This window comes from Aptenodytes forsteri, unplaced genomic scaffold (genome assembly GCF_000699145.1).
Source record: "Aptenodytes forsteri isolate BGI_AS27 unplaced genomic scaffold, ASM69914v1 Scaffold168, whole genome shotgun sequence".
NCBI classification, from domain to species: domain Eukaryota; kingdom Metazoa; phylum Chordata; class Aves; order Sphenisciformes; family Spheniscidae; genus Aptenodytes; species Aptenodytes forsteri.
The window spans coordinates 1,543,341-1,569,427 of NW_008796047.1; the positions used below are offsets into that span (position 1 = coordinate 1,543,341).

At 41.1% G+C, this 26,087-nt stretch overlaps 1 protein-coding gene across 1 annotated transcript in view; it reads left to right on the forward strand.

Annotated features, from left to right (window-relative positions):
* Positions 1-26,087, forward strand: part of KCNU1 (potassium calcium-activated channel subfamily U member 1) — a 57,231-nt gene that overhangs the window by 21,280 nt on the left and 9,864 nt on the right. The window contains 4 exon segments of the mRNA XM_019473906.1: positions 4,196-4,292; positions 17,456-17,555; positions 20,000-20,224; positions 20,693-20,870. Of these exon segments, the coding sequence (XP_019329451.1) occupies positions 4,196-4,292; positions 17,456-17,555; positions 20,000-20,224; positions 20,693-20,870 (600 nt within the window).

Sequence of the window (26,087 nt, forward strand, 5' to 3'; positions counted from 1 at the left end):
CCCAGGGACTGGCTGGGCATCGGTCAGCAGGTGGTGAGCAGTTGCATCACTTGGGTGTTTTTTTTCTTCTTTCCCTGGGTTTTTGTTTCTCTCTCATTGTTTTACTTTCCATTACAATTATTATTATTATTACTACTATTATTATTATTTCAAGTATTAAACTGTTCTTATCTCAACCCGTGAGTTCTCTTACTTTAGCTCTTCCAATTCTCTCCAGCATCCCACCAGAGGCGGGGGGGGATGGTGAGCGAGCGGCTGTGTGGTGCCGACTGGGGTTAAACCATGACACTCATTAAAAAAAAAAAAAAAGATGGCTGAATGATATCTGTTAATTGTATTTTTATTAACTCTTTTTCTAGAAGGATGGGTTGGAATACACAGCCCTTTACTTAGCTGATAAAATAGGGAGATTTCTGATGATACTAGTAGGTCTTACAGATTATGATTATACTTTAAGTGCTTCCAGTTTATGGTTTCCTTTAGGAGTCAAAGCTTCTTGGCTAAAAAAGAGTAGGACAGAATATACCTTGTCCAAGATTTTCACTCTACTTGTTAACAGGTTTATCACAGAATACTGTTCTTTAACTGCAAAGACTGAAGCAAATGTGCCTTATTACGATAGCATGTGTATAATTGAAGCAAAATCTACAGCCGGATAAAAACAGAATTTTGTGTCCAGTTTGTACTAGATCCTTGATCAGGATTCCCTGAGGAAGTGTGTCTAGATCTTTGTCATCATGAGAATATAAAACTTTAAACATGAAGTCAGATAAATGTTTTTGAGGTTGTACAAGTTGTATAACAACACTTAATGGTGTTTGCTCTGAGGACTCAAATCTTAGCTGGATGGAGAGAACAGATTAATCATGGTAACATCTAACCCTAAGCAGAGCAACTTATTCCTTCTTTACCTCAAACTCCATTTTGAAGACATGGGGGTTTGTTAGGTGTTAGTTTTCTGTTGAAATAGAGAACAGCCTCTCAGATCTATGTGTAACTACACCAAATTGAAGCTTGCTGCATTTTCATTGTTTAAGGCCAAAATGCACACCTCTTCTAGGCTCCTGTAAACTTCTCTGCTAGTGTCTGCCCTCCATGGAGATGGTGCTTTGCTTTAAAGAGCAGACAAGGAGCTTTCCACTAATGTGGATGTACACATGCATGCCTACTTGTATTTCAAACACTTGCAAATCCTTTAAGCAGCAGATGGCAGCCAAGCCCCATTACAAAACATGCCTCGGAACTGCAGATGGTTGAGATAAAGGCAAAACTCATTCACACTGTGCTCAGCCAGACTGAGTGAACAAGCACAAACATGCTGACACCTGGAGGACTCCATGTAGTAATATCATGTAGAAAGAGAAGCTGGAGCCCATTTTCAGTCCAACACACTTATCGGCATAGATGTAACTAAGGTCCCTGAAAGCCAGCTACCTCCCAGAAAAGAGACTTCCATAAACTGCAAAGACATCTTAATAACAGTCAATGGCAAATGAATAGAAAGACATTGACACTGTAGGAGCTCTCCACCTGGTTGGTTTTCTTCTTGTTTCCTAGGCAATCTTAGATTTTTAAAAGGACAAGATGACATTTCAGTATAAATGTGTATTAATAAAAAGCGGTTGTTTGCAAACCTGCAGTTCTGCACCAGTTATACTGTAGAGAGAGTGGTTGCCTGAGGTAACCTGATCAGGAGCTTTGGCAGGCATAAGACCTTGCCATTGGTTTCCCCTAGGATTCTGGATGTATCAGAGCAAAACAGAGCTTAATTATAAGCACTTTGGTTCATTCCTCCACTCTCCATATAACGTAGTTTAAGTGGTACATGCTGTTCTGGATTCCTCCAAACTCATTGTGAGGGAGGTGAGGGGAAGGTTAGATGGAAAAGACCCCAAGTAGTGTAGATGAGTGTGCCTCCAGTACCTGCAATGGAAATAGGAAGATTTAGTTGGCGAAAAGCAAGTTCATTGTCATGAATCTCAAAACTAATACAGGACCCTCACAGATTGCAAGCTTTAGTCAAAGGAGCTACTGTTGTCATTTTAACAGGAGGGTAAATGGCGTACCAGAGTACAGTCAGAACAGAAAACAAAGACTTTTTTTTTCCTTTATCATCCAGACTTAATCAAAAGCTATTACTATTACTAGATTAGTATTTTTTTAATCATCAGATATGTATTAAAAGGCAATAGGGCTGCTTGAGACAATGACACCCTGCCCCCCTTTGGGACCTGGTCATGCAGTCAAAGTAAATGAGAGCTTTTCTCCCTGTTCTGCATCTCTGCAGCACCTCAGAGCTGCCCGGGGCAGTCAGGCCCTGCACAGGTTGTTCATGGTAACCCAGGAAGTCTGTGATAAAGGCTGGGACTGAGCCCAGCTCTGTGCAGTTGGCCAAGTATCTTGGTTTAGAAGACCATAAGAGAGTTCTCTCAGATACTTAGTAGTGTTTGCGTAAGAAAGGCTGTTCTGAATTTTCATTCTCTGACTTGACTTACGATACTTCCATTAAGCTTGACCTAGAGGAATCAAGTGGCACGTAGCGTCCTCAGAGAGCTCGCTCTCTCCCCATCCAACTCCCACCTCATTGAACACAGGGCTGTAGAAAGAGGTATCCTGTTACCAAGGCTAAATGCACCTGCTTTTAGCACACCTGTGTAGCACAATTACAGCTTAAGGTTGACAAATCACCTATTCAGAGAGATGTCCCTTTTTCTGCCAGGGTATGCTTGGAATCGCTAGCTGTTTCATCTGGGTTAGTATGGTTTGGCAATAGTTACGACATCACAGGAAAGTTAAGGGTATGTGAGAGGGTTCATCTGTCAGTTTGTGAGATAAAAAGATAATGTGTGTCTGAATGTTTCTCCAGTCCAACCTTTCCTTTCCCGTCTGTATGCGTTGGACATGTTTAGACACATGTGACATGGAGAGCTTTGCTGCATGTCCTGTCAAATGCTGACAAGGGGAGGAATGCAGATTAGCAACAAAGATACAGACTAGGGGAGTGTGAGGAGCAACATCGTGCATCCTGAACCAGTTACATCACCGTGAAAAGCAGAAGATGTAGGTAGGCTCTGGTGCTCTTAAAAAAAATCTCAGAGGGTGCTGCTGTATATCCTCAAATCACTGCCTGGTGTTACAACACTGGGCTTAATGGCCCATGACCTCAGATTATGGCCCAGAAAGGACTAGATCAAATGTCAGAGAAAAGGTGTTCCAGCTGTTAAATAGCTACTTTAGGATTTGGGAAACTTGAGCTCATTTTCTTGATCTGCTTCCTCAGATTCAATCTGGGACTTTAGGCCACTTAGCCTTTCTGAATTTTGATTTCGCGGTGGGAAATTGAGGAAGTTAAAAATGGTTTGACTCGCAGAGAATAGCATCGTAAATAATTGCAAGTCACTTATGACAAGTATGAGGATGGTACAAGTACAGAGTATGAACTCTTCCTATGCTCTGGCTTTTTTTTTTTTTCTTTCCTTGTATGGAGGACCATGTTTTCATAGAGCACTTAGAGCACACCTTCTCCCCTGCAGGACCAGGATCCTCCTTCTCCACGCTTTTAAGGACAGGCCCAGCCCCAGCACCCCCATGCACCTTGGACTTCCCCTCCCTACAGGACCAGCCCAGAAACCCGCTCACCCCCTTCAGGACCAGCCCTGGGACACCCTCCTTTTCAAATGTAAGCTGTGATTCTCTCTAGTCAAGAACACATCTTGTTCTTTCCCATGCAAAATGACAGAACAAAGGTCTTACAGGTCACACAAGTGTGTGTTGGCTGTGTGTTGAGGGTATGCTTCCTTCATCTGTGCCTCCACCTGCAGAAGTGACAAAGGTTTCCTTCACTTTGGGGGAAAAACTCGGCAGTTCTGAGTGAGTTTTAGCTTCTGGATTCCAACACAAGAACCTCACAAAGAAAAGGAGCTCCCTTTGGAATGAAATGTTGTGTTACGTATGTAGTGCTCACCATATTTAAGACTGTTTTATGCATGCTAGATGGAATTACTATTTTATAACGCTGTGCTGTATTTCTGAGCAGTTGGTATGAATAACCAATTACTCAGAGCTCCTTTGTCTAGCATTTCTGAAGCCCCCACAGAATCCTCAAATGCCATAGTAGCCATTTGCAGACACAATCTAAATGCAACTGAAGGCTATACAAAAGGAACCCAATTCTGTTTCATTGCCTTTGTTTCAGAGAAATTGAAATTCTGTAGAGAATCACATGTTTCAGATGGAGAGCCTGCAAAGTCAAGGTCCCTTGGTGTTCTTCTGCCTCGGAGTTTTGTTAATGGGTAAGAAATGTAAAGCTGTGTTGTATGCTGATCAGGCATTTCCTGGACTGACTGACTGAGAATTTCTGTGGAAAGTGGGAATAGCAGGGTGCGCCTCTACTAATTCTGCTATTGTTGGTGGTTGTGGTTGAAGTGGATGGTTTATGGCTTCTCCCTATCTTGATTAATTGAACAGCATAGAACACACAAATTATGCCTATGCATTCAAATCCTTAGCCTCTCATACTCTCCTGCAAGCTCAAAGCCTATGCTGTGAACTCCTGATACCACTGTGGAGGAACAAGGGGAAGGAGAAGGAAGGGGTTGGTACACCTCCTGAAAGTGCTCACTGCCTTCCAGACAGAAGCCAAATGATACCATCACTGAACAGCTGAGTCATGAGCACATTTTATTTGGCTTCTGAGAGAGCAGAGTGGAGGCAGGAGCAGCTAGGGGTAGGAACATAAACGCCAACACCAAGATTTGCTCTTTGCTCAGATATTTAATTGCAGTGTGACACTGGCAGCAACCTGGAAGACTAGCAAACTCTGGTATACTCTGAAAGAAGTTTGCTCTAAAGGCAAATGGAGATCCAAGAGAAATCACACACTACAGCCTTTCTCTCTAGCATTGGTAATGCATGCTAGAGGAGTCCTTTCTGGGCCATCTAAATTCTTCCCAGCCAGAGGAATCTGATTTCCCAGCAGAGTTTACAAACTGGTGGCAGAACATAGTCATCTGCTGTCTAAGGCAAGGTGTGAATTGCAATATTCTTATCTACAGTGTACTTAGTTTGCCAGTCCAGTTGACTTGCACTGGGACTCATAACCTGAGCTGCTACCTTCAGCATAAGGAAGGGTATCATGGTCTGATACTGAGCTGTCAGTAATAGCAAGCTGTTACACTCTTCCAAAGCATCCACTAGAGAGGGTGACAGGACATATTGGCAAACAGTGTCATACCAGAATTTGCAGGGAGTAAACAGGAACCTAGTAGGGGAAGAGAGATGCACAAACTAGTATTTCTTGCCTTGTTTCTGCTTGTGAGCAATTTGCAGCCGCTGTAGAACTGAAGAGGCTTAATAAATGATGTCTCCCCTCCCTCCAAAACCCTGTCTTGTGCTTCAGCAGCAAAGGCAACTGTCAGTATGGCAAGGACTCTAAGGTGTCCTCTGGAGAGCTTTGCATCTTAGCAGCTGTCCCCAGCACATACATGGTATTGGGACAATAAAAGGTTGCTCAGTGCTGCTGTCCTACAACTGATTAGGTCAGCTGTAAATATTGGGACTGCACGGTAAATACATATGCGCATACTACCAGATTGTGCTGACTTGTTAAATATAAATGAAAACATAATTAGATTTATAATGTGTCCCTCCCCCTCCTCATGCCCAATAACATAATTTACCAAAGGAGGTGGCGGGTAGGGGGAGAAGAACAAGCCCTCACAACCTGCTGAAATATCATTATTAACATGCACATGAAAAGTCAATTATGCCAGAGGGAGGTATTTAAGTGAAGTGAGTTTCCATACTCTGGGATTACACCTTGGGGATTATATATTTCTTATTTATTTATTTTCCCTGAGATCTCTGCTGCTGCTTAGCAGTGAGGAACAAAAATGTTACTAAGATATTTCGAAATCCCCTAAAGAAATAGCCAAATATGCATATAAATAATTGTTCCCATCCCCATCAAGATTCTCTCTCATCACCGTATCATAAAGACTCTATATTCTATCCAGTCAGTGCAGGTACGTTTTCTGGTGTTTAGTTTTAAATGACACGAGGGACTGGTCTTCCAGCGCTTCCCTGGGGAGGACATTTTACCGTACTGTTGTTATTAGTTGCAGTATTTATTATTTGTATTATAGCGGTGCCTTGAGGCTTCTACTGGGACTGGGATCCTGTTAGGCTGGATGCTCTATATGTACATGGTAAAAGGCAGTTTCTGCCTTAAAGAGCTCTCAGTCTAAATAGAAAGAGCAGACAAAGAGTGGGAAGGCAAAGCAAAGTAGGAAACGGTGAAATGAGGTATCGAAAGTCATAGAGGAAACCTCACAATGCAAACTACAGCTCTTTGGGGCTGACTCTTCATAGCATTAGAGTTCTCAAATTAGTCCCAAATCATTTTTTATTATTATTTAAACCAACAATAGAATTGGACCCAATTGCCTGTTTTCAGACTAAGGTGAGCTTTTCCACCTGGGGTTTTCTGCTAATAGAAAAGCTAACACTGACCTTTTGCTTCCAAATTAGGACAGTTAGGACTGTGACCAAAGGGAGCTCCAGGTTCAAATCTCTGCTCCATTTGATTTAGGATGGTAAGCTGCAATCTGATCCAGGGAAGGTAGACATTTTAATGCAATTCTCATTTCCAGGGTTCTCTGGATATATAATAGAGATTACTTCCACTGCGCCTGGCAGGCAGTGCTTTTAGAATTACTTGGATACTTACCCTCTTGCCCCTTAATGGGGTCTTTTGAAAATATCTGTGTTTATTGGGACACTTAGCCAGCTAAATATTTAAATTCCAATTATTTTTTTAAGCAGAAATTTGCACCTGAGATTCAGACAAGATTTGCATGTGGGCTAATTAATGAAAAATGTAATCAAACCATAATTCAGGGAAATTCAATAAAGTATAGTGGGAAAGAATTAGGCATGGCCTACTATAAGACTCAAAACACATACTTGACTCAGGTCTTGCCAATATTGCTGGTGTCCTAGACTATTTTAGTGAAAGGTATCTTCCATCGCATTGCACATATTAAGTCTTGTACATTTCTTCCTTTCTCTTTTTGTTTCCCCTACTGAAAATAAGCAGATCTTTATATCCAGGGGAAGAACTTAATTAGTGTCATTAAAAAAAAAAAAAGTCATCACAAACCAATACAAAAAACCCCCTAAGACCTTATAAAGCTTATTCAGAAGTGAATACATAAAGACCTGTTAGGATTCCTCAGGCACTTCTGAGCCCCTGCATCGATACACTTGCTTTACTAGTCATGGTTTTTCCACACATTCTTGCCTAAGGCATGACAAATTTAATGGTGTATGTTTTGCTGAATTGTTGACTCTTGTTTTTCATTCCTGCTAAGTTTCTAGTGAGGCATAAGAGAATGTTTGTGAGCAAGGCTCCATGTGTACACAACTCTGCAATGTCTCCTTCCCTTTTGCCCTGGTGTAGAGTCACTTCAGCCAAGCAATGGATTAGTAGAAACTGAATTAGATTAAAAGGGAAATGAGGTTAAAGAACCAAGTTTTAGCTCCCTGTTAATTGTAACTTCTCTAATGCCTGGATAATTACTCGTAAATAGCTGCTGAGTTGCCAAGCCTATGTTAAGGCTTGTCAGTCTTTAATAAATCTTAAAGACTTAAGATCCTACTCTCTGATGCTACCCATCACTTCCCAATCCAAAGGTAGGGCAAAACAAGGCAGTAATGCTGAGCACTCCAGCTCAGCTAATCTGGCAGAATGCATCACAATCTTTATAAATGTGTGAGAAGGGCTGTACAAGAGCTCCTGAAAAGGTCATTGGTATTTTTGGAGCGATAAATCATGGAGGGAAAGATTTGCATTTTGGCTGTATAAAATCCAGGGCTGGATTAGAGAGAGCATACTTTGCAGTAATATTTCTCTCCTGACTTGTTTTATTAGCTTCCTTTAAACATGTTACATTATTGCTTATAGAATTTCATTTACTTGGATTGGCAGCTTGATAAATATGTCTATTGGCGATGATTTGGATTGCTCTGGGCATTAATATTATTAAAACCCGTCACAAGGAAATGTCTGAAAGATGACTTACTGTAAAGATTACAGCATGAAATAAATCATGCAATGGTATTTGTTACCGTTTATGGCCTCTTGGAGCCGAGTCAATCCCTTTTTATGTTGCATTATTTTTCAAGTTTTTATAGCCTTACATTATATATCGCTGTCAGAAATGAACAGATGGGGTGTCAAACACGAGCCTTCTGAATAATTCCCACCCTCGGGTTATTTGTATGAAGGACAAGTGTAAAACTGTGTTCTCAAGAAAAAGGAGATAGATAGAGGTGGAGAAAGTGTTGTTACAGTGAGCAAGATCCCTTTTGTCAGCAGGCACATTGTGCTTTTGATCACTACCTGGTATTTACGCTACAGGGTGGAAGCTCTGTGGAAAATTTAGCAGTCTGTTGGCATAGCAAAAAACCTCACAAGTTAGACAAGTTTCATGTTCCTTCAGCTTTGCTTTTATTGCTAGAATGGGAGAGAGATGTGGAAGAGGTGTTTCGGTGATAACCAAACCTCATAGGGTTTGTAGAAACATGGAAAAGTGTGGATGCCTATAGATACCTCTCAAACACTTCAGGGGTGGAATTCTAAAAAGAGTCCCTCCTGAACTACCCGAATGGCATTTCTGGAGTTTGGGACGCATAAGGAAGATGATGAACAGGTATTTTGGACACTGGAAGTTTATGAACTGATGTTAGGCAGGAAGAGCCTAACAGGAAGAAGCCTCTAGGAAGAGGCGATAATATTTTGCATTCCACTTTTTGTTGTGTTGGGAAGTCCCATTTTTCTTGCAGTGTATTTTTGAGGACTACTTGTCAGAGACAGGGTGACAGGTTGGATGGAGTGATAGTTAAGCTGATAAATACACATGCAGTTAATTAGGTTTATCTGAGTTAAAAAAATTCAGGTGGGAGACATCATCCATGCATACTTTCCCCCAAGCTTTCTCTCTTCAAATCTCCAGCCCCCAGAATCTTGTACAAGTACACAGAATATAAATCGGCATTATTTTTGGAACATGACTGTTCCTGGTATAAATGGATCTTTAAGCACCCCAATAAATTGTTCTGTCAATGCAGGCTGGCTGAATTTTGCTCATGGAACACTGAGGTCTTATCTTCACTGAAACTTGCACATCTTCCCTGAAGCTTGCACAACCAATAAGACTGACAAATCATTGTGATGGAGTAGATATTTTAGTGGATTTCTGGCACAGAAAACCTAACTTCCATGGTGTGCAAAATCTGCCCAAACTTGTTTTGTACAGACTGCATTGTGTCTTTGCATGAAAACCAAGCCTGTTTACTGGCATTGAAAGAGGGGTTTCACCTTTTTTTTGTTTGTTTTTTGTTTGTTTTTTGTTTGGGGTTTTTTTTGTTGTTGTCTTTTGTTTTTTTTTTGGTTTTGTTGAAACCCCATAATAAGCAAAAGCATCCTCCATTTGGGCTTTAAGTCACTGGAGATGTTACTGGTAACTCTAACAGGACTCTTCTTCCATCAGTGATTTACTTCTTGATTCAGTTTTGGTTGAATTATGTATATAGGCCTCTAGTTTGGGGTTTTTTTTTCCCCCCCCTTCCCTTCTGGAGAGTAAAAAATTCGGAATACTAGAAAGAAAAAGTGTCAGCCCTTGCCTGCCCTTATACATAGAATTTTTTCTTCAGTTTGTATTCACGCTCACTGTATTTGGCACCTAAACTCCCTGTGATTTTAGCCAGCAGCCATTCCTTACGGATTTAGCCAGCTAATCCAAAGTTTATTCCAGTTTCTTTCTGAAGCTCTCTTCCCTTGTGTTCACATGCCTCTCTTGTTTCTCTGAGACTTACCATTATAGATCAGAGAGCCTTATCCTTTACAGCCTCTCCCTGTATTCCTCAGTCTTTTTTTTTTTTCCTATATTTCATGTGATAATACACTACCTCTGTCTTCCCCAGGCCCTTGTCCCACATCTATCATCAAGCTTGCATAAGAGTTTTAGGGATTCACATTCACCATGCAAAGTACAGTTGTACTGCACATTGTAACTGGAGTTGCACCCACCTGTACGTACTAATCCAATTCCATGTTATACAATAGTATAATCACTTAAAGAATTTGCATGACTGATGGTGTGAGTTCTTAGTGCATAAGGATAAGTTTCATAATTAGCTTTCCCTATGAACTTGTGCAAACCAGTCTATTTATAATTTGGTCAGCTCCTGATTTTTAATGAGGGTGCTGAGAGTGACTGAAGCCTCTGGCAGCATGCATTTCATATTTTAATTACCCACAGTAATTCTGACAATTACACCAATGTCATAAATCACATCATAATGACCCATTAAAAAAAACCACCCATATTTAATGGTTGGATGGGGATTTAAATTAAACAGATATGCAGTGGCTTAACAAGAAGCCAAAAGCTCCATGGAGTTTCGAAGTCTTCCAAATCTTTTCATTGAGCTATGGCTCCAGAAGGTGAAGAAACTTTTTGTGCAAAGTTTCTTTCGCAGGCCAAGTCCTGATTTCCTCAGCAGGGGATTACTTTTCATGGGATGAAATCCATTCCTGTGTGCCAGGCTAGAATTGGACTTCTACATGATTTGAGTCTTGGTAGCTGATTGGCCATTCTGGTCTCTGTCTTTGAGTCCAGGAGAATTTAGGATGTCACTTACTCTTGGCAATGCCAATATGGTAGTCACAAGCATCCCTGGATGTCATGCGAACATAATGGCGTTGGTTTTTAGCCAGTTAACTTGAGTTTTAGTAGGGATAGCATAGAGGTACAGCTCACATATTTTTGTGTTCTGGCAGATAGCTTTTGTTACACTGTCCATGGTTTAATTAAGTGTAAATTTATCTATCTTGTGTGTGGTGCTTAATGCCCTTCTTACCATTAACAGTTGTTAAGGAGGGCAATTGGTAAGGGATGGTCAACATCACATTGCTTACATAGCATTTTCCTCCTCTGGTTATTTCTTGGGTGGTGTCACCATGTGCCACCTCTTACACAGACCTGAAACAACAGGGCTAGGCTAGGTCTGCAGGTAAATCCTCTGAGGAACAGAGTCCGCACAAAGTTACCACCAGTTCAGCCAAAAATAAGGCTGTGCTACCCAGCATAGTATATTATTCATCTGGGTCCTGGCTCCCTGGTTTTGGCCCTTAGTGAAAATCACTTCTATTATCTAAGATCTTCAGTAAGCCAAGTTCTGCTCTTTAGATTATTTTGCTATTAATAACATCACAATAAGTGGGCGGAAGTAGCTAATGGCTCTAAGCCACAAATGATCCCAAATGTTCCCAGTCTCTCCTCTCCTGTAAACCTTGACAGATTGGGAGTGCTTAGTAAAATATTATAACACTCAACAAGCATTTACAAGACAGCGATCTGTCCCATGACGGCTTCCAGATGTGTGTGTGTGTGCAATTTCCTAATTCAAGAACAGATTCTATTGCCCTCTGCAGATCCCCCATCAGGCTGTTCATAAATGCTGCTCATAATTAAATTAACCCACTAACTAACCATGCAAATTTTGATAAGCAGTGACCAAAAAAAAAAAGGGGGGGAACCTGTTGAGATGCTCTCAAAAAATGACAAGGTTGTCTTCAGAGATTATTTATCATGATGAGAAGATTTGTTTTTTCCCTTCCTATTTGCCAAATTCTACTTTGTCCCTTCATACATGACAATTGTTTCAAGGTTTTAATCTAATAATTAGGAGCTGAATTTTGCCAGCCTTACTCAAGCTGTGTGCTGTCTTACTCTCTGAACAGCCTTTCTGGAATCAAAGCAAGCCTCTATTCTATGTGTGGGTAGCAGAATCAGGCTTTAGTTTTTAAAGTACAACCTGTGCCCAGCCCAAGTAGCAGTGGCAGAACAAAAATATGCACATACACTTGTCCATGTCAAGGAGAAGAACCTGCATTTTATCTAGCCCTCCTGTGACCTCAGAAGGGGAGAGGGAGACTTCAGCAAAGATTTCACGAGGGATGTTATGAATAATGAGCTGTTATTTTCTGTCAAAAACAATGCCTTATAGCTCTGACACGAGGTCTGCCTGCAGAAGTGTAGTATCCAGCTTCCCCATGATAACTGTGCTATATTAACTTGCAAACTGTTGGAGTCATTACACCTGGTTTATATCTAGGGCTGAACAACATGCCCTTATACAGTAAAGTGTTAGCTGAGGGAGGTGATTTGGATGAAGGTTGAATGCAGAAATGGAGAGCAGATAACAAAAGCAGATGATGTCTTTTCTTATATGTCACTCTGAGGTTTCTTTAGTGAAGTAGGCCCTAATGAATCTAGATCAATGTTCAGACAGTTCAGTCCAGTTATCCTTATGCATGAATTTCTCCAGTGCTGCCAACTCTTCAGACTTTGCCACACAGGTATCAGGAGCTCTTCTTAAGGCATTATCACCTGGAATCCTGTTATTAGAGAATCTTGGCTCCATTTTAAAATGCAGTGTCAGACAGTGGCTATTAGACTAGGATTCAGCCTTTCTATTTGTATGTTGTGTAAGTCCCAATGCTACATGTCTCTTTCCATGCTGTTTTCTCAGTTCAACTTAGTTTACCTTTATTGTTCATGTTTACAACTCTAAATAAAGCAGGAGTCCCTAAACTTAGTGGGGGACTGTAAGTATTGCTGCAATATAGATGATAACTACAGACTATTTTTATTTTAGTGTATTCTGTACAACCACACTGACTTCACTGGGATTACATGTGCATTGCTTAGGGGCAGATTTGGTTCAGTGGATGTAATTAAGAAAAATTTAACTACTCATTTTTAAGATTGGTTTTACTTGTTGCCTGATGTATTTGTTAATTATTAGATGGAATACTCTAAATTATAATATTTTGCAATGACACGTAATACCTCTGTGTCAATTAATTAAGCCTCATAGTTCCTTGTGAGGTAGGGAAAGCACTTTGATGCATTGTAATTGGAGTGATACAATCCACGATGATGAATAAGCCAAGTCCAGACAAGCACCATATTCTCACAGTGCGGGCCTCGGAGTGAGAAAAGGGGCTTTGTAGCAGCCTTCACAGGCACAGGCAATTTTCATTGTGTGTGTGAAACTCCACTCCTCCCTAAAGGAAAAGGTTAACATATGTGCGGATCTGGGAGTGATTCAAAAACAGTAAGAGGATTCCCAAATGGGATGTGAACCGAACAGCCCACATGCCAAGTGTTAAATCATCCCCAAGGCTGTGGTACAGAGGCAGGGGAAGGATGTCAGGGCGTTTGTGCTGGTGGGCCAGGGCTTTCCAGATCCAGATGCTGGAGCAACCTGCCTGCATCGTGCAGGTACCCATGGGTGTTTTCTCTCTGGAGACTTTTGTGCACAGATTTCTCATGTGTGTAGGTTTCTGGGGACCAGTGGTGGAACTCTTCCAGGCCTTGCTTGTCCTGAGGTGCTTTGTGAGTAGGCTTCTACCCCTTTATCTCTTTCTGGGCAAAATTTAGGACACAGAAATAAGCTCCGATTCCTGAGGATTTGCTGCTATTCTGTACTTAGAGCGCAGAAGCCAAACCAAACGAGCACAGACCTCGATGCGTACACATGACATTAAGACTCATTGTAGCCACATTTTCCCATGACAAGGAGTGCAAGAGCTGATGTCAGAACACTGCAGGCGAGGGATTCAACAAAGCTTTAGGGCTTTGCAAAGGCATTATGAAGAATTTAAAGATAGCTTGTCAGCGGGAAGTTGTTGGCAGCTAACAATTTGATAAAAGGACTTCTACTCCCTGCCTTCTAATGCTATAGACAACTGTTAATCACTTATGTTAGTCCTCAAATGAAGTTTGAAACATCTTGGATGTGTCTGACCATCTTTTAGTGTAGCCGAGAGCTACATTATCTACTTTGATTCATGGAAACATGAGTGACTGGTTTATATTAGGTCGTGTCTGTGGAAACAGGCAAAAAAGAAATGTTTTACCATGTTGTAACACTCTCAGTTCAACTCTGGTACACTGGACCGAACTGCCATTTTGGATGATATATAAGGTATTGAACTGGGGTTACTTGTAGTATAAAACCAAATTTTTCTCTGAGTTTAATGGTGGGCTATTGTAATACTCACTTTGTCTGTGGGTTGGGCACAGACTGATTACACCAGTGGCTTATGCACCTGGCACTATGGAACAGTATTTTCAAATGTTCAGCCACTAGGACCACGTTTTCAGAAATGCCCACGGTCCAAAGTACCTAGTGCTTTTGTAAGTCAGCTCAACTTGTACGGTCTTTGGTAGCATGGTCTTGTGCTTTTTTGATATTCTGTTCAGTGCAATGTAAGTGGTAAGGACCTCAAATGAGAATGTGATAGAGAAAGAAAGGTAACACAGACATGGCAATGCACAGCACCATGTGAATGCAACCGTCTTCTTTCCAGACTCATGCAGAGCCAACACGGATAACTGTGCACCCACAGCACAGTTGATTTGTGACCCAGATAACCTGCTAATGGCTGTAGCAAGTGACTGTAGCTCAATCAGACTATTTCTGTCTCTCTGCCGGGTACAGCATGTCAGTTCCAGAGCCCTCATCCTCAAGCTCCTCAGAGTCCAGTGCAGGATGATTTACAAGTCTCTCAGGAAAATCAGATTTGCGTAAGAATCATGTAATTTGCAGAGTATATGGCAGAAGGAACCCTTAGCTAAAGAATGGCTTGTTAAATCAGAATGTGCTTGGCTTTGGCAAGGTGGATGCCGTTATGATGAAGCGGGTTTCCTGCTGTCTTTTCCCGCTATTTCCCACTTTAGGGATCCAACAGGTGTTTTCTCCAAGCCTTATATATTTCTCATAATATTAGAATGAGAAGTTGTCATTTCTGACAGGTTGTGTATATAGATGATGGCTTTATTATGATAGAGATATATACATTGATTGATTGGTAAATCTGAGTCAAGTAAGGGAGCTTGTGAGAAGATAGTCTCTAACTTGCCAAAATACCATTTAATCACTGGCCTAAGGATTCACTATCTGAGGAGGAGATGTGGCTGATAGATGCAACTGCTTGCAGTTAGCACAGGGCTGCATAGAGACACTGCAGAGATTGAAACATGATTGAACATGCTCCCCTTTCCCTCCAGTTTTGAACTAGCTTGCTAGATTCAGGAGAGCCAGTTTGAAGCCTCTCACTGTCCCTTGTCAGAGATGCAAAATTACCTTTCATTTTGCTGAAGGGTGGGTAATTCAAAGCTGATCAAAAAAATGTTTCATGCAACACGCTGTTTGCCTGTGAAACTTCTTGTTGCAAATGCTGCTGAGAGCAAGAACTGTGCAAGTGGCAGGAGAGAGCAACAGGGATAGGTAGTGTGGTGGCTTTGGTTATGCTTTGTGAACTTCTGGAGATCGACAGACTTCAGCTAAAGGGCCTGGAAAAAGATTGGAAGCATCATGGCTTGGTACTGGCAGTCTGTAAGAGGAGCGGAGCTGTCACGAGCCATTTGGCACCTGGAGCACACTGCTTTCCATTTGCCCTTCCTTTCTCCTCCCCTAGGCTACTTCCAGCTGCCAGTGCCTGCTGCTCTTGCCGCCTCTTGAGGAGCAGTAGTGCAGCAGCCAGTGCATACAGATCTGTTTCTACCTCTTTGGTGCCTTTCTTGCCTGAAGGAAAGATTTTTCTAGGCTTTCCTCCATCAGGTGTAGCTTGCACCTTGCTTTGCATTATCTGCTACTTGTCCACATTAAAGGTTAGATGGTGCTTGAGTTGGATCTGCTGCAGGCAATCCCTTTCTCTCTTATCCTGCGGTGGTGTGGAGGGAACAGAGATAGGAGGCACTGCAGAGCTGGAAAGGACCAGCTTCCAGATTTGGGGTTACAATCAAACCCAGCATGTGATAAGCATATTGCAGAGGAGACTGGAGAGCAACAAGGCAAAAGTCGGTCGTTACAGTTTATGTCCATGCCATTAGTAGACCCTTTGTGGCTTTTATATCTTGTGCTGGTTTTAGGATAGGTGAACATTTCTAAAACTTGGAAATATATTAATTTAGAAGAACAAGGTAACCTATTCTAATATGATCAGTCCTGGGATTTGTTATTAGTCCTTGGTTTAAGACCTGGGGAGCTAGCAGAAACTGCAAAGAAGTTCCAGCCTGGTCTTTGAATTCTCATATGGAATGGGAAAGACTATAGCTATGCTGCAGTTATTGAAATGACTGTGACTTAACTAGTTATCCTGGGTATGGGTTAATTGTGTAGCTATGGCATCATGGAGTTTGGCACAAGCTGCAAACCCCCCAGCCCCATTTGCAAAAATGAGGCAAATTCTCAGGTTCCTTAATGCTGTGCTAAGAAGTGCTAAACCCAGTACAGCATAAGTTGGTCTGTACAGTACACAGCTAGATGCACCTTGCAGGCCTCATAATGAATGACATCTTCCCTTAGCAAAATCCCCCCTCTCGTTTCTGTTAATCTCACCTCACCCAATACTGCATAGACAAGATAAGGACAAATTGGACATGAAAAAGAATGTCGGGACCAAACACTTGTCTTGTCATGCAGCTCTACTAAGGCTGTTGTGTTCAGTATGTATTGTAATCCTAGATGGCAAGTTTCAGTTATCGTTGTGATTTCAGTTACAGAGTGATTAGATAAACTTTGCTCTTGAGCCACCTGTTCAAGGCTGACTCTACCTACAGTAAAGCTAGAGAGATGGTGCTGAGCAAATGGTTTATCCAACAGATTCCAGGTCTTTTTCTGTCCATGCCTGGGCTGTGAGGAGACATGAACATCCCTTTGTTGTTTGACATGAATTCCCCAACAATTCTGTTCTGTAGCAGACCTTTGAAACAGTTTGATGTTCAGAGCAGCATCTGAACTTGATTGAATGGCTTTTGCTTCACATGGTCTCGTTGCTGCTTCTGAACTAACACAATGCTCACAAACACAGCTACGTATCTGAAATTTGCCTCTAAGAATATCCTGCAATATGGGCATAATTTAAAGTCCCTGAAGCAAGGGGAAAATTCCTCCTGACTTCCTTTTGCTCTTAATCAAGACCATGTTTATGTAAATATTGCTTCAATGAATGTCCCCACTGAAGAACTCATTAAGTAAAATAATCCTAGGGACCAAGTCCAAACAGCTATAAACATCACAACTAATACAATAATTCAAGGAAACACTTTGCAGTGTATTTTTCCTTATGTTTGTCTCACTCAGCTGACATTGACAAAGGAATTCCTTCACCACACAACCCTTTTCCCCCATACTGTCATGGTTAATACGTGACTCATACATCCTAATTTTTCCTTGCTACTATGAGACATGAAAGCTGTGATGTAGATAAAGAGGGCATCTCAGCAGCAGCTGGAGATGTGATCTCAACTTTGGTAAACTGTAGCTGTCACTGCTGAGAGGTTGTTCTGTAGCCGAGAAGTTTCTCTCTCCGTTTTAGGGGTTTTGATGGCCAAGGAGAGGAGAACAGCAGAGTCATTCTAGATTCAACAGGAATGTTCTACTGGTGTGATGCTGTTCCACTGCAGGAGGCTCTTCTGGTAGGTGTGGGGTATTTGCTTTTGGGATCCTTGTGTGTCTTCCTCCCTGTTCTCCCAGGAATAAACTGGACCTTCAATGCATTGATCTGGGTGGAGGGCACAGCACTCTCCAGTTTACTGCTGTTTATTTAGCAATGTTATCTTAGCCAATTTCTAACTTTGATATCGTATGCAAAGGTAAGAGACAGACCCTGCCCTGGAGGGGAGAGACTGAGGGTTTACCCCCTTTTTCAGGAGTGAGCTGCAGATAAAGTATCTTGGCCAGGATCACACAGAGACTGTGTTGCAGTGGTGGGAGCTGAAGGCTCATTCTGCGGCCATATTCCTTTGTAATTTAGGTGGTAACCTGGGAACAGAGAAAGATCTCCAAGGTAACAAGGGATCAGTAATGCCTTCCGTGTTTATCTAAAGCAGGGCAGGCACCCTGTCTCAGGAGAGGATCTCAGCAGATGGACAAAGGAAGGTCCGATTGACATATATTTTATTTTAAAATTTTGTATGTTGTGTTTCCAGACCCCTGTGTCTGTGACATTATTGATCTGGATATCTTTAAGACAGTTTGGTTTATTTATTTAATGTGTCTAATCCGTAAAAGAACAAATCCCATCTAGAAATGGCAGGTTGTGCTCAGAGCTGCCAGAGAGCTGAGAGTAGGCAACCAAATCTTGCAATGAGGTGATCAAAGATTTCATCAAAAATACAGAATGTTCAAGCTGTTCTGCCAGCTGGGAGACTTATAGCAGGCTGGAATTCATGCTGCTTGAAATGCTGCAGGTTTCTTCCAAGCAAATAAAAGGACCCTATTGCCCAGCAACCTCCAAAATAGGATTAGGCATTACAAATGGGCAAATATCCCAATAGGACTGGACGCTCAGCTCTGAATTGAAGAGTAATGTTTTGAAAAGATCTTACAGGCGGGTTTACATGAGGAGAAAGCTTTCAACTGCTAGTGTGGCCTAACTTCCCATGTGCCACTTCTGTTTTGTACTGAGTGTTTTTGTGTAGCTAAGATAGACTGTGCAAGGGGTTCTCTATGAGGATTAAGAATGTCCACAAAGGAAATTAGTGCATAATAGCTATTGCACTTCATGTTCATGCAGTATCTTCCTTTGCAATCATGTTTCTGAGACAGGCAAGCCCTCAAAGGCCTGGGAGTCTAAGATGCATTTTTGGGAGTGAGTTGGGTGCTTGACGAAGTCCCAAACTGTGCTTTGGGTTTTTAAAAGCTACGTTTTTAAAGTTGTTGAGGTGCTTAAAGGTGCAAGTATACTCCCATGGGATTTGTCATAACACTTCAGCATTTCATTCTGTTTGGAAACCATGGACAGCTAGATGGATATACTTTACAGAAGTTCCTCCTTGAGGTCTATGCAAAACACAGGGCATCTAAACACATATCAAAATATGGTCCTCTGACTTTTACATAAGTTATACGTTATTAAAAATTTAAATGTGTTTTGGAAATTTTAACTGTCAGTCTAATACGGCATAGATGTTTGAGAAGTAATGTGATTTTATTTTTTTTCCCTTGACCTCAGTAATAAAGTAATAAATGCCAGATATGGCCAGCTTCTTGGCCCCAGGTTGGAAGGAAGGCCTAAGTCCTTCCATAGTGTCTTCAGAATGGCTCACCTGTCCCTGCTGCTCATTCACTGTACTGACTGCTTCTGTTGGCCTTGTAATTGCATATTTCCTCTGCAGATTTCAGCAGTAATAGTTTTTCCAATTGTTCCTATAAAATAAGCTATAAAATAGATTGTGTTTTTAATTGTTTAGCTTCATTCAGCAGACTAATCGTTGGACTTCAGGCATGTTACGTTAAATACAGCTAAAGGTTTCATTATTCAATTTAAACTAATCTAATTAGAGACAATCATTTAATTTGGTTATGATTCTAATCTCTCATCAGGAAACTTCTCCCTGACAAAGTCCCTTGTTTCTCTTTGGAAAAAAAACTGCCAAGGAGTGAACATTGCAGGGATATACTGATCCCACAGTTCCTGGTTGGTTAATGTGGACATTAACCAAATTACAAGCCTGGTTGTCTGACTTGTCCATACTACCTACCAACCGTGAGGCACCATACTAAGCAATACCCATTCCCCAGTACATTTTCCCAGACTAATTAGCTCATTTGAGAAACATGATCAATTAGCCAGGAAAAAAACACCAGGCCAAAGTTGTTATTAAGCTCCTGGCCTTAAACTAGTATTGTTGTCTTGTTCTACATTTTTGGTGTTTTATGCCAACATATATGAATTTTTCACTGCTGTAGGATACACTTGGAATCCAAATACTTAAGGGGAGATACTTCTTTTTATATATAGTCTCATTCTACCCATAGATGTTACACAGCTAAGAAATGGTTTAAGTCTTTCTAACTGAAGAGAAGAATCTAAAATAAACCTAGTAGCTGGTTTAGCAGAATTCTGTTTTAAATTTAGAGTTGCAAGAACCAAGCAGCACCGAACCTGGAGGATCACATTTTGGTCTGCGTCTTTGGCGATGCAAACTCACCACTGATTGGGCTGCAGGACTTCGTGATGCCCTTAAGAGCTAATAACTTCATTTACCATGAGTTGAAAGACATTGTTTTTCTTGGGTCTTTGGAATATCTACAAAGAGAATGGAAATTTATTCAGAACTTCCCAAAGCTGTGGTTATTCTCAGTAAGAATTTTTTGCATATTCTCTTTCCCTCTTCCTTCCTTTCTCTAGCTCTCATGCACATTTCTAAGTACATTTTAAAACTTCTTGATGATAGCACAATTCAGATTCAAAAAAGACCAAAATTATCTCAGGCTCTAGACTTGAGCTTGAATCCAAGATGATGTTGAAAAACTTTCCCTTCTTAAATATTTATTTTCTTCTGGGGGAGTCTTGGTACTCTCTGGTTTCCTGCAGAAGCACTGGGAAGCTAATCTTGATTGGTCAGAGAAGAAACTTAACAGGTCTAGACTTGCAATTTATTGGACACTTCCCCATTTCCAAAGTTGCTGAAACTTTGGAGGTGTTTCCAAAACGCATTTGTGCCAGCTGAGTTTGAAACAAATTTAATGTTCATCTTTCACCCTTAAAGATCCTTAATGTTCAACTTTCTCAGATTCCTCCTTATCACTATTTCTTTGGTTTTGTCAGGGTAGTGCTCTCTCCTGTGCAGATCTGAGGGCAGTTAATGTCCAAGATTGTGCTTCATGCGCTATTCTGTCTTCCAACACCACCGCTTCAAGCAATCCTTCCCTGGTGGACACAGAAAGCATCCTAGCCACACTGAACATCCGATCCGTGCAGGGTAAGTCCAGCTCAGCCCCACTAGGTAAGCATGCTTCCTTTTGCCTGTGAGCATGCTGATGTGACAAAAATGGAAGTTAAAGGAGGGAAGAATGAAAGGGTCACTCATCTGAGCCACAGCCTGTGTCTCCCAAATATAAATATGGAAGTTAAATGGGCCAGAAGTCCATTTTAGCGTAGCTGGCTGTACAGTCTAGTCCAGTTTCTGTAGCTACAGGTATGCGAAGGAAGGAGTGATAAGCCAACATTGCTCCTGGAAATATGCCAGTTCCTCCTGCAAATTCTGAGTGAAGCTTCAAGGTTTCCAGTAAAGAGACCATGGCTAGAGGGTAAATGTAAACCAGTGTTGGTAACTGCTGTATTATTTGCAAAAGAAAGTGTGAATGAAGGCCCCTTCCATCCTTCAAAAAGAGAAAACCAATACCTTTCCCTTGAGGCTTGATAGGGTGGGTTCTCTGTTCCCAGACAAACAGAGCTTGTAGCTCAGAACTGCAATGGAAGCAAAAACGACTTCAACCCAGTAGAATATTTATTGCGTCTCTTCCTCCCTTAATTTGGCGAAGGAGCTAAGATTTGTCCTCCTCTTGAGAATGTGGAGTATTAATTAACTGAAGACGGGCTCAGAAATGGATGGCTCCTCTAAGTGTTTTCCCTATACTTTATTATCATTCTAGGCTTTTAAAACAATGGCTGTGCCAAAGAAAAGATTAGAGTGGGGCAGAGACAGCATTTTTTAATAATAACTAGACAAAATAATATCAATATACAGTGAATACAATCAGAACAGAAGACAAATTATTTATAAGGTATATTTGAGTAAGAAGTAATTGTGACTTGAATAGATGACTTTAATGTATTTATTGCTACATAAAGATATATGGAACTCTTTATTGTTTGTATATAGAGAAGAATTAAATAGTATGTACTTTTATATATATAATTTATGTATCTCCATCTATAGTGACAGATATAGATACTGTACCTACTGCATCTTTATACCTATACGTAGAAAAGAGAGAGACTCAGAACAAAAACGATATTTCATCCTATCGATCACTGTCCTACTCCCCTCCAGTGTTTTTTGGTTTATCATTCAAAATTGTAGTACATGGAGTGCAGAACTCTGAACTACAACGTGCGTATGGAAAATAGAGATGTGAGCATCAAAACCTTCCCCAGCTGCCTTGCAGAGTTCATACTTACTTGTTTCTCTTTGAGGTGGTAGCTTTTGTCTTGCTTTGTCTCCTTCCAGCAGAAGACCTCAGGGACCTAACGCTGACATAGGTGTGATCAGTTGGGTAAGCTGAGGCATGGCTGGTTAGGCAGTTTACCAGGCATATCATTGTCAGAACCATCACCTCCTGCATACTCAAAGTCTTTCTTTTAATCCACAAGCATATATTTTTCCCTCATTTCCCTTGGGAAGATGGGCACGTGATGAGTTGCATCAGAAAACTGGATTTTGCAGATTTAAATCTGTTCAGCATCCTTGCTATCATGAGAGATAGGAGAAAAGTTTATTCAATCATACTGGAAAAAACATAATCAAGTTCTGTAGTTACAAGGTCCCTGAGAACAGTGTCAAATGGATTTCTGCTTGTGCAGAAGGAGGCTAGTAGTCAGAACAGTTAGCAGAGACGTGCAGGCACAAGGTTATTTGTGTGTTACAGCTAACACTGTGTTACAGCACATCAGAACCAGACCAAATACACAACGCCTTCTTTCAGGTACGAGCAGAAATCAGGATTGCTTGGTCCTCTGTCAGGAACCTAGGTAAAGTATGGTCTAGACATTAGAACAGGGGAATGGAAATCAGTGCTTCTGGGTTTCTTTTCTGGCTTTGAGAAGGGGCAGGATCCAAGTAAGGGTCATGGTGTCAAAGCTTCTTGTATTTCTCTTACTCCTCTGCTGTGCATCCCTGGCAGCTACTAGAGGCACGTTGTACCTCAGCGTAGAGCCCCATAACAATATTTATTTCCCAGGCTTGTTTAAAGCCAGATAGATTCAAGCTCACAATGTAGCAATACACAAATGCAAATTGTTCTTGTTATTACCCGTTACTGTGATCAGTTATTTCTGAAAGATTGATTCAAACTAAAGAGGATAGATTCTATCACCATTTACTATAACAGCATTGTCTTACTCTAGTTGACAAAATACTGTGTTTCTAAACCCACCCTGGTTTATCCATTTTAGGTATTTCACTTCCCATATTTATAAGGCACCTATTGCCTAGCTCAGATGTTAGTGAATTGTCGCTCCATAAGCTGACTACAATTCCAGTCTAATAAATCTTTGGCTACTCAGTTAAGACTATTCCTCAGTTTTACAGTGTTTTCTGCAGACAGAAAAGCAGTGTTCAGTTACAGGGTATCATCATCAATGAATAAAGATATATTTGCAAAATAAGGCTAAGACACAAGTTTCACTTCTTCCTCAAGTCAGCCATTAAATTTGCTAGTGTAAAAATAAGCTCTCTCTCCTTATAGGTTCATTAGATGAGTTGCTAAAAAAGCCAGCCTGTTTTCTTCTTTGCTGCCGTAGTTATTTGTAATTATAGGACCAAAATCTTAGGTTAGGATTCTCATACCAGAAGCTCCTTCAGATTCAACTGCAAGATTAAGGCTGTGTCTTACACTCTTTAAGGTCTTTGCCTCTGAAGGTCTCCAGGAGCACACATCTGTAATGTGTCTATAGGATAGTAAACTAGTCACAGGTTGTTGCCACCAAGTTTTGTATCAAGGTGCCCAGAGTGGAAACAGAATGTACGTGTCCCCACTCCCACTGTTTCAGCCTCTGCTCTCCCTCCCGCCATTGTTATTTTATAGGAATTCATCTCTGAGAAGACAAAATTTTCACTGATAAAATCGGCTCATCTAAGCTGGTCCCAATGGACTGGATGGCCTCCAGATGAAATAGTTCACGGGGGTCAGAAAATTAGGAAATTTTCAGGGAAAAGAGAGATAAAAGCTGTGAAAGGATGGCTTTTATCAGAATTTATTTTTTTCTTTGTGGGGAGGACGAGTGAGAGTAGGGCCACTGGCCTTATTTGAGTTATATAAGAGCACTGAAGACAAATACAGCTAGAAAAGAACCAACAGTACAGAGAGTATCAAGAAATTTTCCAGCCTCGGTGGCTGTCAAGTTAGCTAGGAAGCAGTAAGAACAGCAAATACTAGTAATGTAGCCAGGCTGTGTCCGTGCTGACCAGAACTTGGTGTTGGTTCACCTCTGCAGTAGTTAATTACAGTGTACCGGTGAATTCTGCATTTTCCACTAGTGTAGTACATGTACCAGTGGGTGCTTTCAGCTGCAAAGTTGCAAAATCAGCAGGTTTAGAAAATCCTTTCTATTTGTAGAAGTTGTGCAGAAAAGGAAATGGGCAGCAGAAACTAATGCATATAGGGGAGACCCAAAAAATATGGCAGTCCTCTGGGTCATGACCTAATTTTTTGAAGGAGAAGGGTAAAGGTACATTCAAAACTTGGATCCAAGAAACCTAGCCTCAATTAATATTAGTAGCCAGGAGAGGAAGCAGGTAGGAAAAGATAGAAGAATAGTTGGGAAAGCTTTCTAAAGCAAGATGATTATGCAACTATTATCTGATTTAAAAAGTGATGTTTCTCATTTAGTAGTTGCCATTGCTCATGGGACAGCAGGTGACTTGGCTGGATGTCCAGCTACCCTACCCATCCAAATCCTTTCTCATCCCCAGCTTTGATGCTGTAGACAAAGCTATAGCATTTTTGCATCCTAACCATAGTGGAAAATAGTTACTTGGATTGAAGACCCTGAGTTCCCTTAACAGTTCAGGTGCTTTGGTAAGCGTTGCAGCAGGCGTAGTCTCAGTTTGGAGATTGTAACAAAGCCCAAATCAATTGCATTTCCTGTGGTTTTAGATTTCACTTGGGAGCATTTCACACCCAACAAACCCAGGCCTGTTCTGCACGTTACCTCTCTCATGGGGTAGAGAATTAGACAGGTCTTACAGAACCAGACCCACACAGAGGTAAACTTTACTTACACTTGCAAGAATGAGCATTTACTAGGGTCAGTGCTGATGCCAAGGACTTCTAGTCTTTCCCATGGAAAAATTTAGGTTTTCCAGTAATGCTGTAATTATCACCCTGTCATGTCACAAAGCAAACAAGTTGGCAAACCTAGGTACCAAACTAAATAATCTGTGGCATAATCTAAACATATAATGGTAATTAAATCTGACAACTTAATAAGATACTGAAATTCAAATATACAGTAGTAATCTACAATTAAGTAATCTTTTGTAATAGCACCCTGCCAGTTTGTAAAATTTCAGGTAGAGCGCTGTGTACTGTTTCATAGCAAAAATATTGACATAAGAAAAAGGTATCCAGGCAATGATCAGACATACATTCAAATCGACTGGTGCAGTACATGGAAGGGTACAACCAACGGCAATGATTCATTTCAGGCATTTGGTTGCTGCCACTGGCATGCATTCAGAGATGCCTTGCTATACTTGGGAAGGACTTTTTCTGCTGTTTGGAGGGATTGTGATGCCTGACATCTCTAATAAGGTTTTTGGCAGTCCATTGCCTGACCTCAGAGGTGGTTGATTAGAGCAACGGTCCATCTAGGACTTTGTTAGGGTCTCTGATCTCCAATGTTCACGTGCTCCTCCGAGGAAGGAGGATCCATTATACAGTATCTGAACTGGAAGAAGTTCCATTTCTAGCAAAATCTTTAATGGAGTTTAGATTCCATCATTTTGACTTTGATACTATCTTGTGCAATAAGTAGTATTATTAATAATACTCAGTTACCCAGATTCTGTGCTAGGTAGCAAAGGGAAAATTTAGACATAATGGTAAGGGAGACGAGATTGGATGTGATCAAAACACAGAAAGCAGACTTCAAATTGGGACTGATTCAGCTAGCTGGTGAGAACTGGGAGGAAATAAGGGCACATGCTTCTAGGAACTTCTGGATTTCTCTTTTAAGTCTTTTTGGTTGCCAGGTTTTAAAAAAATTATGGTATATGCTTTTGCCTTCATTCCTATAGCACATATCCCATCTATTTATGTACAGCCTTCTTGAAGGGGAAGGAAAAAACACAACCCCCTCCCTCAAAAGCCCTCTGAGTGCAAATTGGCTTAGTGGGGGCTTTGTGCCAAACAACACTGTAACCAGCACTGCTGCTCCACAGAGGGTAATTATATTTTAGTTATGATGTCAATAAGCAGCTCTCAGGAGAGCTTTTCTT